General features: G+C 32.5%; 1 protein-coding gene across 10 annotated transcripts; it reads right to left on the reverse strand.

Moving 5' to 3' along the window:
* Positions 1-223: 223 nt before the first annotated feature.
* LOC107889156 (E3 SUMO-protein ligase SIZ1) lies at positions 224-14,213 on the reverse strand. 10 transcript variants are annotated; one of them, XM_041085883.1, is made up of 19 exons: positions 13,916-14,182; positions 13,724-13,761; positions 13,039-13,119; positions 12,635-12,677; positions 12,020-12,092; positions 11,430-11,592; positions 10,488-10,618; positions 9,648-9,716; positions 9,377-9,464; positions 9,213-9,288; positions 8,885-8,958; positions 8,550-8,657; positions 7,259-7,420; positions 6,168-6,272; positions 6,010-6,090; positions 4,744-5,938; positions 4,269-4,611; positions 2,069-2,237; positions 224-637 (listed from the first exon to the last, which is right to left on the reverse strand). In XM_041085883.1, the coding sequence occupies exons 2-17, from the start codon at positions 13,745-13,747 to the stop codon at positions 4,472-4,474; spliced, it is 2,613 nt and encodes an 870-aa protein (XP_040941817.1). In that variant the 5' UTR covers positions 13,748-13,761; positions 13,916-14,182; the 3' UTR covers positions 224-637; positions 2,069-2,237; positions 4,269-4,471. The 10 variants fall into 10 exon arrangements, with proteins under 10 accessions (XP_040941817.1, XP_040941821.1, XP_040941820.1 ...); XM_041085887.1 differs by lacking the exon at positions 224-637 and having other exon boundaries at positions 1,976-2,237; positions 2,336-4,611; positions 4,744-5,469; positions 5,569-5,938; positions 13,921-14,182; XM_041085886.1 differs by lacking the exon at positions 224-637 and having other exon boundaries at positions 1,976-2,237; positions 4,269-4,394; positions 4,521-4,611; positions 13,921-14,182.
* Between the last annotated feature and the right edge of the window lie 1,552 nt (positions 14,214-15,765).

The raw sequence follows: 15,765 nt of genomic DNA on the forward strand, positions 1-15,765 counted from the left end.
GATATAATATGATTTTAGAATAGTTTTAATACATAATTTGGTACGACTATGATAATATTTTTTCTACATTTTGGTACCTAAAAGTAATAGTGGTAATTTTTTATTCTGGTTTTGGAGTTGAGTTGATTTAAATTCATAATTCATAATTATAAATTTTCATCAAATCAATTCGAAAACCCGAATTAAAACACATCTATTATATTGTATTTGACAATTAAACAAATTTATAATTAACGTTAAATTTATTCTATTAACAAAATCATGATAACTTATATACAACTGATACAACTGTATGTCGGACACATGAAATTGAGCATATGGTTTTCTCCAACTTTAGCCCATTAAGCTTCTTTTAGGCATTCGAGTGAATAGCATAAATAAAAGGCTTCCTCCATTTCTAACTGGAACCACTGTTTCTCTTCTTGAGATGTAATTCTCCACCGACCAAAACAAGTACGATAGAAAAGATCGGATAATTCAGCATCCACTTCGATGAGTACATTGCGACTTGAGAGTAAACCGCGAGCCTCGGATCGGATCAAAGAGGATTGGAGTTGTGAGACAATTTTATACATGGGATCAGCACTAGCTTTGGCTTCTGAGCCTTTTCCTTTCCATCTAGGCTTCATTTTTAGTCCTGCAACATATAAAAAAAAACTCCCAAATTATTCAGATAGTTGCTCAATTATAATTTTATTTTCACTTTAAGTATTTAAAATAAAAAGGTTACAATTTAAGCACCTATATTATATAGTTAGATCAATTATATAACGTGGGTAGTTAAATTATAATATTTTTTTTATTTTTAGTGTCTAAAATGAATTTTTTTTATAGTGGGTGGACTATCTGTGTTAATTACCCAAAAAAAATTATGTCCAATAGTATGATATTCGGAATTATTATGAAATTATTGATTAAATTTTATATCGTCAACTCAATTAAAAATTTGAGTCGTATTTTTTGTAGCTTAAACTTAGAAATTAGGTTGATTTTGATATAGTTGATTTTGTTTGACTTATCTTTATTAGTTAGATTTGATAATTTTGTTTATATGACATTCAAATATCATATTATGTCATTACTTAAAAATTTTGAAAAAATAAATTATATTAATTAAAGGTTTATCCGTCCTTAAAAAATTACCTTAAAGCCGATCGAGTCTTAATTGTTACGCTGAAAGACATTATTCTCTTATTTATAAGTTGAAATTTGGGAGGTATTATGGATAGTTTTAGACATTATGTTAAAAATAATAGACATGATCGTAGCCTAAACCTTAAACTTATAAAATTTTATTTTTAAATAAAAACCACCACTCCCTAGAAAAAATTAAGCAATTTTTTTTGTGTGAAATTTTACCATTCCATTTTTTTTAATTTTAACTTTACTTCAATAATAATTCCTTTCAAAAAAAATCGTTACTTAAAAACAAATTAAAGCATAACAAAGGAAAGGAGAGAGAGACAGAGAGATACCTTAAAAAACCAAGAAGCAGGGGATGCTTCGATTTAGAAAGCTCAGCAGCTTGATTTATGAACTCGCGAACTCAGTAGCGTAACTCGACTAATAAAGCACTGAGTCGATTTGCCGCTGAAATGGGACTCAATTATGGGTTTTAGGGTTTTAAAAAACACACAGCTGGGGAAGAGGAAAGGAGTGAGCCGAAACCTTTAGACTGTTTAGTTTAGGGTTTTTAAATAATTAATAATAATTAATTTTTTCAGGGTACTTGAGTTTTTGTAATTTATTTGAAATTAGTCTCTTTATTTTTATTCCAAATAAATATTATTTTAGCTTTCAAATAGGAGAATTTAAATTTTGAAATCTAAAAAATAGAAAGGATTAAATTTCAAATTTATAAAAGTTTGAGGGACTTAAACATATTTTAATCTCAAGTAAAAATAAAAGTAGAAATACTAAATTACAAATCTATAAAAAGTACAAACACTTAAAAAGAAAATTCAAAGCCAAATCATGCAAAAACAAATAGTAGTTTTCATGTATTTATTTATTTTTGTTTTTACTTCGTTAAAAAGAAAAACTATGCAGCTTTGGCTGTAGTACAAACCAGGCAACTACACGACAGATACTGAAAAGCACTGCCTCCATCATCATCAGCCTCGCCTTCCATGATCTCTTCAAGCACTTTTTCAAACCTCCGATCGCTACCGCCGGCTACACCGCTGCTCGATCTTCGCTTTTTCATGGCTTCTGTCCTCCGTTCATGATCTGCCATCCTTTTCTCAAAAAAAAAAGTATCATAAGAACAGTGCCTTGAAAAGAAGAAAAAAACAGAAAAAGAAGAGAAGAAAATAAGATGATGAAATTTAGGTACTCTTTGGAGAAGATAAAATGTTGAGTTATGGTTGAAATAGCAAGAGGAAGACCATATGTTGCATTAAGGTTTAACATTGTCTGCATTTTTTTTTCAAAAAAAAGAAATCAATTTATTTTGTTCTAAAAAAGAAGTTGATTCAAAGTTGAGAGGGGTTTTGTGTTATGGGGAAATGGATGGCTCATAGTAATATAATGTAACGTATTTGTTCCCCTCTTCTTATCTCATTATTATTATTATTATTATTAATTATTGTTGGTTGGGACTTGGACTGGTATGCCAGACTCCGTAATTTTTACCCTAGCGATTTATATCAATTTATTACTTACAAATTTAGAATTTAACCACAACAATTTTTTTTAACAATTTTATTATTAATTTGGATAAAGGGACGAGGCCCTTACCAACCCTCTTGATACGCCACTAAAACTATCCATAACCTTTCGCTCAACTCATAAATAAGAAAATAATACGCTTCATCACATTCGCACCAATTTTATCTTACAATAACTATAATAGAATTTATTGTTTTTTTAATATATTAGTTTGACGTTTTAAAATAAAAAATACCTAATAACAATTTATAATTAAAATATTAATATTATAAAAATAATCAAAATTTTAAAACTATAAATGTAGAAAAGTTGGATTTCTATAAATAAATGTATAAAAATAAAATTTAAATTTGTAAAGAGTATCGCATATTATAACGTATATACAATTATTTGGGAAAAAAAACCAATATAAAATTAAGAAAAAGGTAAAGTCTTTAAATTAAAAAAATAAAGAAATTAGAAACAATTATATAACCCAAAATTTGCATAAAAGATCATCATTTTATATTTATCTACTCTACCAAAACTCCCACTTAAAAATCAATTTCTTAATTGAATTACCCGCTAATTTATTATTAACATAAATTACTCGTTACTATTCATGTAATTTTTTTTATCGTAAACTATTATTATTTTCAAAATGAAATTTCCTAAATGAAAATCCTTTAATTTAGACATCGATCCAATTAAAAAGAGCATAGTTATAAGAGGAGAGTAAACATTAATAAGTTTGATTCAAACTTTCAAACAAATTTCGACCCTTCAATTTTATATCGAATTCAAGCTTCTAATAAGGTTAAAAAAATAATTTAATAAATAAGAAACTCCCTACTAATTTTCATTAAAACCTGTTCGCATTTCTTTATTTTTTTAATAGAAAATTACTATTAACTCAGCACAAGTTTTTATAACATATTTTATATTTCCAAAGTGAATAAAGTTAATACAATATTTATGATTATAAAAAAAAATAACGACGATCCAAGATTTAATAACATAATTTGAACTACTTTATATTATGATCGAACCAGTCAAACCTGGCTCCCCAATCTAACTAATTCAATTAAATAAATTGTTAAAAGAATCACAGAAGAAAAAAGTTAAATTCGGGCAGGTCAACAGGTCTAATGCCTTTCTCCATATCAATAACCCTACTAAGTCTCGGACCATGCTCCACTAACCCCGCTAATAATAATAAAATCAGAGCCGAAGTGTCATGCACCATAACAAAGCTACTCATTCATGTATTCAAAACGTAGCAGCAATGGCAAAGGAAAATTATCAGCCAAAAGGAATAATATTAAAAATTAAAAATAAAAAAAGGGGTTTCTCTATGAATTTAAGTGAATTTACAAAGCTATTTGATCCCAACCATCTTAAAGACCAAAAAATAGACAAAATGGGTGGATTTCTTTTGTGTTCATTTCACCCCCCAACTGCATGCATATCTATTTATCCAATTCCAATTTAACTGTACATTTTTAATCAAAAACGACCTCCCTCACCTGTGTTTTTTAACTCTAGGGTAAAAACTGCTTGTTTTATGCTATCACGCCTAGAATAAAACTAGAATTAGAATTTGAGCATTCAACACTTACAGGTATTAACGGCCTCAAGCTCTGGCCTCTCCTTGGAAAAGTCGTCAACACAGCAACGTTGAAGCTGCCCCCTTCTTTTTAATTTGGCGGCACTTTCGTATTGAAAATTTTAATTTCGTGTTTTAACTGAAATGCCAGTCCAGTTCTTCATGAGTGATCACCAAAATTATCCACAAGTTGCAGTTAAATTTAAGCAAACACAATTACTCGGTGTCTGAGTCGATAGAGAGATATAATCTTGGTCGAACTGACCGTTTTTGCCGAGGAAATGAGAAAGGGCTCTCTGTTCTTTGCCTACTTGACTTCCCATTTCTACTGTCGTTCATACCAAGCAACAGAGAAGCTGCAAAAGTAAGTAACAATCAATGCTACAAACTACAAGAAAAAAGAGTAATGCAGTGAATTACGAGTCTATACAATTTCATCTTCCAAATATTTAATACAGCATTTTTTCCAAAAGGGCAAGGAAACTAACCAGCATCCATAGCACGCTCTTTGGAAGGTATCTGCTGCCTCGACTTCAATCCATTCACAATTGTTGAGTCTCCGTGACCACCAGTTGCACCACCTCCAAGCCTAAGGGAGATCCAATCGTCGCCATTCGGTACATCAGCCTGATCTCTCAAATCAGCCTCTGCTGATGCACCTGAAGGATGCGTTGGAAGAAATATCTGAAGTGAGGGATCTTCTCCACCAAAGAAGGTACTGTCAACCAAGCTGTCATTTAGATTTGTATCCACCTGACCAATGGAAGAAGTAGGTACTAGATTTGTAGATCCCATAGTTGTCTCAGGAGCCAATGGATAACCATTCATAGTCGAAGGGCAATTGAGAGAACTACGCTGCAGATCAACTAAGGTATCTGCAACATCGGGATCTGTATTAAATAGTTGAAACCCTGAGCCATCTTGTGTTCCCGTAGGTAATGACCACAAAGGTATGTCAAATTCATCATTGGTTGTAAAAAGACCTAAATTAGCAGCAGGCCCAAGAGGTGGTTCTTCTGAATACGGATGAGAAATTCCAGGAGGTGCAACAGGAAAACCAAGTCCCCCACCATCATTTTGGTTGTGATTATCCTTATACACAGTTGGAGGAGATATCAATATTTCATTCTCTTCATCTGAATCACTAAGAACAATAACTTCTGCATTTCCTGCTGGTGCCGATTGGTTTGGGTCAGTAAATTCATATGCTGCATCTACATTCAGAGACACAGAATCAAGTTCAATCCCGTTGCTTGTAAAGTCATAAGTTCCACCAGCATCCTGATTTACACTGGGATCTTCACCATCCTTACCACTTCCAGTAGCACTGCTGCTCATTGGTGTAAGTTTTTGCTCATGACGTAGCCTGTCGTGTAATATACTAGCAGAAGAGGTGTTCAAGTCTTCAGGTTTGCTAAAATGCCAGTACCCATTTTGATTCTTCTTTATTCCAAGTTTCAAACCTGTATGCCCTTCTGAAGGACCTTCAAGTTTGATCTGCTTTGAAATTTCAGCTGTCGGCTTATCCTCCACACTGCCCGATTCACATAGGGTACTGTCAGGAGTGTGCCATAGTGCAAGATCACCAAGCTCTCTGCGTTCATTCTCACTTTTAACCTTTGCACGCCAAGAACCATCAGGCTTGACCTCAATCTCAGTAATGTCTTCGCCGCAATTTCTCATCTGTATGATAGCTGATCATCAATATCACAAATTGACATCATGGGATAAATATAGAACAACAGGGTACCGACCTTGCATGTGATGCGATTAAAATAAGGATCAATTATAACATGTTCCAGCGAGTAGTTCTTCAGGCAAATTGGGCACTGCCACTGCATTCATGCAAACACTTGTCAGAAAGCCTGAAAGAATTACAAATAATAACAAACACTGTAATATTGTAGCTTGCCTTCCTAGAGCGTTGGTTAAGCTCCACAAAAACTTCAAGATCAAAACAACCCATGTGAACGCAAGGCTTAAACCTTCCAGCGACCTTCATTCTTGAGCCGCTCATCTGTCAAGGATATGCAAATAAAAATGAATATCACGAAGCAACGGTAAAAGGAGAGCACAGTGAAGAAATAGTCCATCCAAATTCTTTGCCACTGAACATTTGCGGGAGAAAAAGAAGAGGTAGTAGAATCATCACCTCTTACATGACTTAAATTAGAATAAATTGCATATTATACAGATTTATATATACAAACACGATAATATAAACAGAGGTCATAAGATAAGCACACAAAAACTAAGAACAACTGTTGCTATGATAAAGTTAAGTTCTTTATGAAACAAAGCACAAGCATGTGATCGCACATATTCTCCATGAACACTAATACTTCACGTACGCCAGACCATCACCTTTCAGAAAATAAATCTAAAGTAGTATTGGCCCAAACAGTAGAAAGGAAGCATGACGCAGCTCTAAAGCAGAAACCATGATAAATGAGCATAAGCAGTGTTAAGAAAAGAAACAAACCGATTGATTTGACCATTTCAACCAGGAAAATCTGGCCAATCAACTTAGGAACTTCTAATTTATCATATATAAAGCTACATACAAATTATTATAGACTAACAACTTGTATTTAGTATTAATTTAATATCAAAAACATATATTTAACATTAAATTATTTTTAATTGAACATATGTTTAATATGAAGTACTTTTGCATCATTATGTACACCTTATTGACCAAGAAGGATAACCTCAGCCAACGTTAATACAACCATGTATTGTACACACAATGAGGTTAGATACCTCCGCTATTGACATTTTACAGTAACTATGCAGACACATAAGTCATGCTACAAGAATTTGATCTACAAATTCAGTAGGGTACAATAACCATCTATTCCAGACATGCTTCACAAGATAAACTAATTAAACACTTGAAAAATGATGACCAATCAAGTACATGTAATATTTTTAGTATAAAAATCATGCACATCTGAATATAGGCAATAGATAGTTAGCATATTATAAAACTATATAGCTCACAGGGCAGCGTAGGTTGACTCCAAAAAAATCTGCAACAACTTCTAGGTCACTGTCACTATCACCATTGTCAGTTGCAGTTCCGCCACCAACACAACGGCGAACACGAGAAAGAGCATCTTCGAAACATTCACCATCATTCTCCTTGGGAATCATGTTGAGTATCTAGGACAGGCAACATAATAAAGATATGGCAAGTTAGTTTCAGCTGCATAACCATAGAGGGAATTGTAGTTTAAGCCATAGTACTAAGCTATATATTATATAATACTATGTGGCCAAAGAAAAAGGAAGCGCCTACTATTGTCCTTAGTAGGACAAAATCCATTATCTCAAGTATAGCTTCATATTATTTGCGCTGAGACTAAAAAACAAAAGAGAATCATAAAAGCATGTCACCCTCATTACCAGCCCAAAACATTTAGATAAATTCAGCCAGATATCTCATTATTTCTTTCCTTCTCAGCTATTCTATTAAAATGGACCCCCATTAGGCAAACCAATAGGCAACAATATGCACAATAAATAAGCCATAAAGGAACAAAAAAACAGACGACCATGGTAATAACGTGAAGAATGGAGCCCTTTACATAAGAAAGATTAAAACCAAATAATAAATATGAAAGCCCCAAATCTGATCTCACAATTTCCTTCTTATCTCTTCATTTCTAGATTTTTCCTCTACTGTAGTCTCTCCATTTTTTCCAGCTCATCAAGTCAACCTTTTAAATTACAGCCATGATAAAGCACCATTCTCTCTTCATTATTCAATCTTTTTCTCTCAATTTACTTCATGGATGATAAAGCATTCTTGTTCATTGTGAAGTACTAAGATTTTTAAAGTAATTGAAGAAAGCAAAAGGGAAAAAATGACCGAATTTAGTGGCATTCTCCGCACTCTATTTTCATTAGATCCCATGCCCATTTCAATGTCATGCTCACACAGGAACCTCACCCAAAATGCAAAGAAATGATCAAATAGGCGGTCAAATGTCTAATCCGTAGTCATTTTTGCAAGAGCGTGAAACATATATCCGACGCATTCATATGAAAATAACACTGTCAACTATGACAGCACTAAATATATTTGCATTCTGTTCTGCTTTGTGAGCAAACCAATCATCACTGCCTATATTAATCAAAGAACTAGCAGGCATTGGGAAAAAAAACATTTTTATTTTGCAAAAAGGAACATATATAATTTTTTACCACAAAAATTCCGAGACAGCAAATTAATCAATCTTGTACTTCCAATGTGTGAACAATCCATAAAGGGTTGATGTTCTGAACATACCTGTTGAACAGTTCGTCGTTTAACTATTCTAACTCCGAAACAGAAGAAGCGAGCATCGCATCCGGTCAAAGTTATCTTGTTAATTCCATCTTTAGTAAATGGAGTTATCTGACCAGAAAAAACACAATAAAAAAGTGTTCAGACCATGGATGCTTCTTAGGTAGCCAACAAGAAGTAACAGGCTTTAAAAAGCACATGCAATAACCTGCCAGCAGGCTTCCCCATCCATTCCAATCACATGCACGCACAGGTAAAGGGTAAATTCTAAGAAGCATATGATTATGTATACTGGTGCGAGAAAAAAAAAAGCTCTTTTATGGGAGGACAGAACTCACAATTGGACCATCATCACGGCCATTAGCCCCAAGCAATTGTGAGCCAGGTCTATTAATAGCACGAACAGGAACACCTGTTTAAAAAACCGTCAGTTACTGATCAAAGTTGAAATAAAAAATTGCATAAAAAATATGTTGAGGTCAAGAAGAATAGAGTTGTGATTAGGAAAAATCTAAGGCAAAAAATGCTAAGCATGGTTCTTTCTTTTCTTTTTTCCCCTTTTAGCTAGATCCAAGTATGTTTCTCAATAAACAGTAGAAAAATAATTAAGCCGTAAAAGGAGCAATAAACTGCTAAGTAGTCAAAGAAAACCATTAATAATCATACCATTGACCTGTAAATCTGCATATTGAGGCCACTGCATCCTGAATGGAACTTTGTCATTCAGAAGCATGCACCATGCCTATTTGACAAGATGGAAAACAAAAATATCAGGATAAATAACAAAAAGAATTATAACAAATTGCACTTTTTATTTTACACTAGCCAACCTGGACATCATACTCTTGTTTTGCCAGCAATTCCCTATCTGCTCTGGTCAGTTGGAATGTTTTCTCAACGCTTTGCATTGGATTTGTACTGCAAAATGTAGGATATGAATCACTAAACTAACAAACTACTATGAGCGAGGTCACAAAGCATTAGATATTAAAGTACAAATATAATGACATTCACACCAAAACAACCTGGAAGTTTACTTGGGTTTTTTTTTCTTTTTTGGGGCGGGGGAAGAGCTTTAAAATTTTCATACAGTACACTCACCCATCAGTAGGGATATTTGCAGTCGTCAACTTCACTGGATATAAAGGGTTAGCAATAGTAAGCCAAAAACTGCACATTCAGAACCACATCAGGAATTAATAGGATGTAATGTAAAATAAGGGATAACAGATTTAAAAATATTTCATAACTCACTAAAGTTATGCCTAGAAAAGGATACTCTTGATGCATCCAGATCAAATACTTTCTTTTTTATGAAAGATTACAATTCAAATACTTGATGAAGTGTTTACAGTAGAAAACAAATATAAGGTGCAGCAAGCACTAACTGCTTGACAAATAGCATCGTTCTTCAATGTTAAAGATGATTCAGTATTAACTTTTTGTACATCAATATAGCATTATAGCTACAAATGATTGTATTTTGCAAATTTTCTGAGGTGCTTTTGTAGTCCGGCACTAAGGCACATTGTGCAGGCACACCTAAGCGCACACCAACACAACACTGATTTAATGTGCACTGCAAAAAACTAGTTCCTACATTTCCTCACACTATCAAAAGCATGTTTATATTTACTAAACTTGCATCCTAATTACACATTCACACTATCAAAGAGGTTTAACAAGTAATTCTTCATTATCCAACCAAACTAAACTACGAATGTCTGCAATGTCAACATTTATAAGGATGGTACACATTCAATTGCATGTGAAATATAAGAAATAATTGGCATATTTCTATATCATGACATTGAACTTCAGCCAATAACCAAACTTAACAAGTACAAAGATTGACCGTCAATGATGAAGTGATCATACATTTTTGGAAGCGCACGGATGCAAACGCACACACACACATACATAAACAGAGAAGAGACATACGGATCAGCTCGTTTCAGACGACAAAGCTCACAACAAAAGAAATCAGGAAGTGCCGGATTTCCTTCCATAGGCTTCTCTGGAATTATAACACAACCAATGTGTTGCCGTACTTGGCAAGTCGGATCCTTACACTGAATAGAGAAATGAGAGAAAGCAAAAAATCAATAATTCAATTTGAGATACAAGAAGCACAATATTTGTAGAGTAAAATAAGACCAGGATATCCTCAGGATACATTATCCCTTCTCAAAATGGAGAAAAGCTTATCATACAAATCAGAATTATGAAAAGAAGCAATTATATGTTAATACCAGGATATAATTATAGCAAGAATCACTCAAAAAAGCAGGCAGTAGAAGTAAAAGAACATCAGAAGCATCCCATCTTATAAAATTGCATCAACGCAAGATTCATATGAAAGTAGACAAACCTAGAAAACTGCATTAGAATACATCTACTGCAGAAAAAGGTCACTGGGAGGACACCTACTTCAGTTTTGAGCTAAATGTCAACCTTGAGGAGATAAATGGTTCCATTGTAAATTAAAGAGCAAGAAGAAAATCTAGGAGGAAGTCTAAAGTGCACAAGTCTATACACTTGTTCAAAATTGATCTGTCTTTGCTATCAAATCCGAAAAAGCAGTCAAACCAGTTATCAGAAAAACTAATGACTTCATGAAGAAAAATATGAAGACGTTGCTTATGTGTGCAAGTCAAGGGGCAAAAATCTAAATCATAAAATGACACCACCAAAAGGAAGTAAGTAATACAAAATGATGTATAATACATCATTTGTATCAAGCAAACACAAATCCCAATTTGAAAAGCCAGAGAATCGATCTTAAATAGGTGGTCACCCCAAAGTCCCAAACATACAATTGTGACATCCATATCATTTGACATAAAATAATGAGGTCAAGAACATTCAGCTCATTATCATTACCCTGATAATGTCGTCAGACTCCGATGAACTTCCGCAGGGGCAACGAACTTTCACATCTGGTTGGAAGGTATCCTCTACTTCTCCTTTAATTTTAACATTACTGCTGTCTGACACACCCTGCCCCTTTGATGCCAATTCCGTGGCACCAGAAACCTGCATCTTCCTGAGGACAAGAAATACATTTTAAAGAGAGGAAATAAAGTAACACATCTGGTTACTTCAAAGCATATAATAAGCAGATGCACTACATCTGGTTAGCCAGCATCATCCTACCTAAAAAGTAAGTCGGTCCTTGTTTGCAGAAGGGGAGAAAAGAAATAGATAATCCAGAACAAATCCCATTATATACGTTTATTTAAATCTTCAACAGAAATGAATTACAAACATTAACACAAACCAGTATGATTGAAAAAATAACACTTTAAGAAGCAATAAAGCAAATCAAATCATATAGCCAGCATCATCTTATCTGAATGGTAAGTCAATATCCTTGTTCACATTAAAATAAAATAATAATCCTGAACTAATCCTATTATAAATTTTTGTATCCAAATCTTCAATAGAAATGAATCATAAATTTAAACATAAACCTGTATATATCATCAACAAGTTTTGCCACATCTTCCTTCCCCACAGGAGTCCTCTTTGCCCACATCTTTGTAACTGGAAAACAGAAAGTAAGCCCAACATAATTATAAAAGCTAAAATCAGTAGTTTCCCAACAGACTTAAGAGCCAAATCTGAATTAATTGCAATCTATGGAGAGAAAATATAAAAATTCAATTGAAAAGCATACAAATTATAATAAAATTAGCAGATCAAAAGGTAAAATGCTGCAATCTCAGCGATCCTGAGAAGCTAGAGCAAACCTAGGCAAAATAACAGGTACATAATTAATATCCTTGATCATATCCCACAGTCCCACTCCCCACACACCCCCTAGAACACAACCAGACACAAATAACTGAGTGATACAAGTCCTACCAAGAACTAAAGCTGAAAACAATATACATTTCACATCGAACAGTATAACTGTGATTGAGTCAAAGACACAATCATATCGACAGCTAAATACTAGCACTGTGACAACATATGTCACAGGCTAGCAAAAGTAATGCTAGAAAGAAACATTTAAAAGATAATATAACCCATAAATATGTATTTCCTTTTCAAACGGAATGAGAGGCTAGGAAAAGAATATTTACCTTGTTCATCAGAGAGAGCACCTAATATCCTCTCGACAAGGTCCTACAAGTGAGATTTACAGAAAGGTCATACATAATCTTAAGTGACGTAAGAACAATTATCACAGCCCCCAAAATTTTTAAGGCCCTTGCTAAATCTGCCAGTAAATAGTTTAAAATTTTAGGAGCAACATACTGGAATACCAATGACCTCACAGACAAACGAGTGAAAACTCATTATTCACCTCTGAACACTCAAAATACCAGAAGGAGCAAACAAAAGCAGAAGCATGAACTAAATATGAGAAGAGAAAAAATCCACCTAACACCTACCCTTTTCAAATAAATAATAATGCGATCTCATCAAACATCGTTAAAAGTTAAAATAGTTAAAATACAGTGCATTATCTAAAGCTTCTGCTAACCTGCTTCTTCCCCTGCTTTGAAAGACCCAATTGAGTGAGAACATCCTTTAGTTCTTTTATTCGAAAATATGCCAATTTATCCTACAATAGGAAAAATATATTGGTATTAGCTCTCCATGCACAATTTCTTTCTAAGATAACCAAAAAAGCATCAATGTACTAGCATCACGCATAACAAGAAGCAACTGAAAACATGTAAATTTATCTATTGACTTTCAGCTTAAGAATTTAGTCTTATACTCTGATTAACAAAGTAATATAATGAGTACAAAATGCCATTATTTAAGAGAAGGTATAAATAAAGTTAGAGAAGCAGCTGTGCACAGCTGATGCTAATTTTCAGCTTATAAAATAACTGAAACCAACAAAAGCATCCATAATGAGCTTACTCACAAACTTAAAACTACTTGATTTGCAGAAGCCACTTAAGAACAACAGGATATCTCCACTATCAAACTAAGTTCAGTATTTGATATCCCCTCTATAATGGATTAATAGATATCCAAACATTAGATTACATTGCAGAAGCCTAGTTGGTTGAATTTGATAAAGAAACAAATAATGATAATATTAACAAAAGTTCAGTTCTCGAACAATTTTCATTAGTTAACTCCCGTATAATTACACTGAAAAAGTGAAAAAAAAATGTATCTATATTATTTTATGCAAAAAACGAGAAAAATACCTTGCAACTAGCCACCAAATCCATATTCAGTTCACAATCTGTAGCCAAGCAAAAACCAGTAATCAAAAATTTAAAACTCTCAAAAAAAAAGCAATCGATCTAATCATCAATAACCAAAACAAGACAGCTAAATTTTAAATTAAATTAAATTAATCGATCAATAACCAAAAACATAGAATCAATTTAATAAACCTTACGAGTTCTCCGATTATGAAAAAACAAAGGAAAATTAAAAGAAAACTTGTGATGGATCGAAGGAAAGTTGGGGAAATAGGGTTCGAGCAGTGGAGGTCGCCGACTTTTTTTTCCCCTTTTTTTTCTATTGACCAGAGAGACCCAAGCAAAAGGAACCAATTCCTTTGAAAAATTTTACAAAAGTGACCGGACTTATCGCCGATTATCGAATTCGGTTTTTTGAACGGAACACGTCCGGGTTTAGTTTCGGTGAAGTTGCGTGTTCATTTTGTAAGATACGCCAGCCCTTTTTTATTCTTTTATTTGGGAAATTTCGCGGTACTTATGTACGTACATTGACTCTAGCTAGCGGTTGAGTGTGATTCTGCCACGTCAGTGCTTTTCTGGACTGAGAAATGATGGTGGACCTTTTTTAGCCGTTGATATTGCCGTGAATTTTAAGTTTTTTCTTAGGCAAATTTACATTATTGAGTCTTTAATCTAATTTAACTTTAGACTTATTACAAGTCAATTAATATCTTTTATTTTATAAATTAATGTAAAATATTTGTTAAACATTAAAATATATTGTTTTTTTATAATTAAGAAATTAAACTTTAAATTATATTTTATAGTTTAAATTAATATAATATTTATTGTGTGTATTAATGAAAATATAAGTAATAATTTTTTCAACATTTATACTATTATTAAAGACCAAATGTTAATAAAATTATAATAAAGTGTGTGGTTTACCTCATATTTTCGACCGAACAGGTGGTGATATCATGATAAAAATCTTCTTGACATTTCGACAATAGACGATATCGAGATGATGCGAATGGGAACGTTGCGACATGGCAACATGTTTCCCACATAAACCATGTTTCTTCTCTCAATTAAACTCTGCTATCGTTTCTAAGTAAACTCTAATTACTTTAGAGGTATTTTAGTTATTTAAGCCCTTCAAAGGGAGTTTATATCCCTGTTTTAAAAGGTCAATTAAGAGGCAATTAAATATGTAGTATTGCAAGGCTTTTTTTGGGAGCGACAATATATAGTCATAGATGATTTTTTATGAGAGTTTTAGTGGTAATTACTGTGAGAATTTTGTTTTTGTTTTGAGAAAACTCTATGAGAGTTAGGCCTTTGGTTTCGAAGTTTGGGTTTATATATTTAGTACATTTAAGTTTATTTTATTTATATTATATTATTATTTGTTTACTCATTTAATGAAAAGTTGATGCCTCATTGACTCGTGGTTTTTATCTTATTTGAAAGAGTTTTTCACATAAATATTTGTGTTTTCGATATTCTCTACCATTTCTATTTTATAATTTATACGGATCAATCCCAACATAAAGTTGTTAAAATTTTCACTAATATATTTATTTTTAAACAAATGTAATTTAATTTTATAAAAAAACATTAACAAAATCTAACAATTTTGTTTTTAATCGTTTTATTCATTTAAATTTTTAATCACTAAACTGATTTTATTAGATTTTTTTATTTTTATTTTTATGATATTTGTATTTGTTTATGACTCTATAAAACACTTTCTCTAAGCAATAACAGATTTTTAACACATCTAAAATGTTTATAATTTGGCGTCCAATTATCAAATTTCCACATTTTTTGAATAATGTTAAATTATTGATTATAACCTTTTTTTATCATATTTGGAAATTTTTTATTATTTTGGGTTTTTGCCTAAATTTTTTGTGATCTTTTTTTTCTGTTTTTAAATTAATTAAATGTAGACATTGTAAGGAAATAAGATTTTTAATAAATAAATAAATTAATAATGGTAAAAAATATTTAAGATTTTGGATTTGAAGGATGAAATTTAAAAGATTAATAAATCA

The sequence above is a fragment of the Gossypium hirsutum genome, chromosome A13, assembly GCF_007990345.1.
Source record: "Gossypium hirsutum isolate 1008001.06 chromosome A13, Gossypium_hirsutum_v2.1, whole genome shotgun sequence".
Classification (NCBI taxonomy): domain Eukaryota; kingdom Viridiplantae; phylum Streptophyta; class Magnoliopsida; order Malvales; family Malvaceae; genus Gossypium; species Gossypium hirsutum.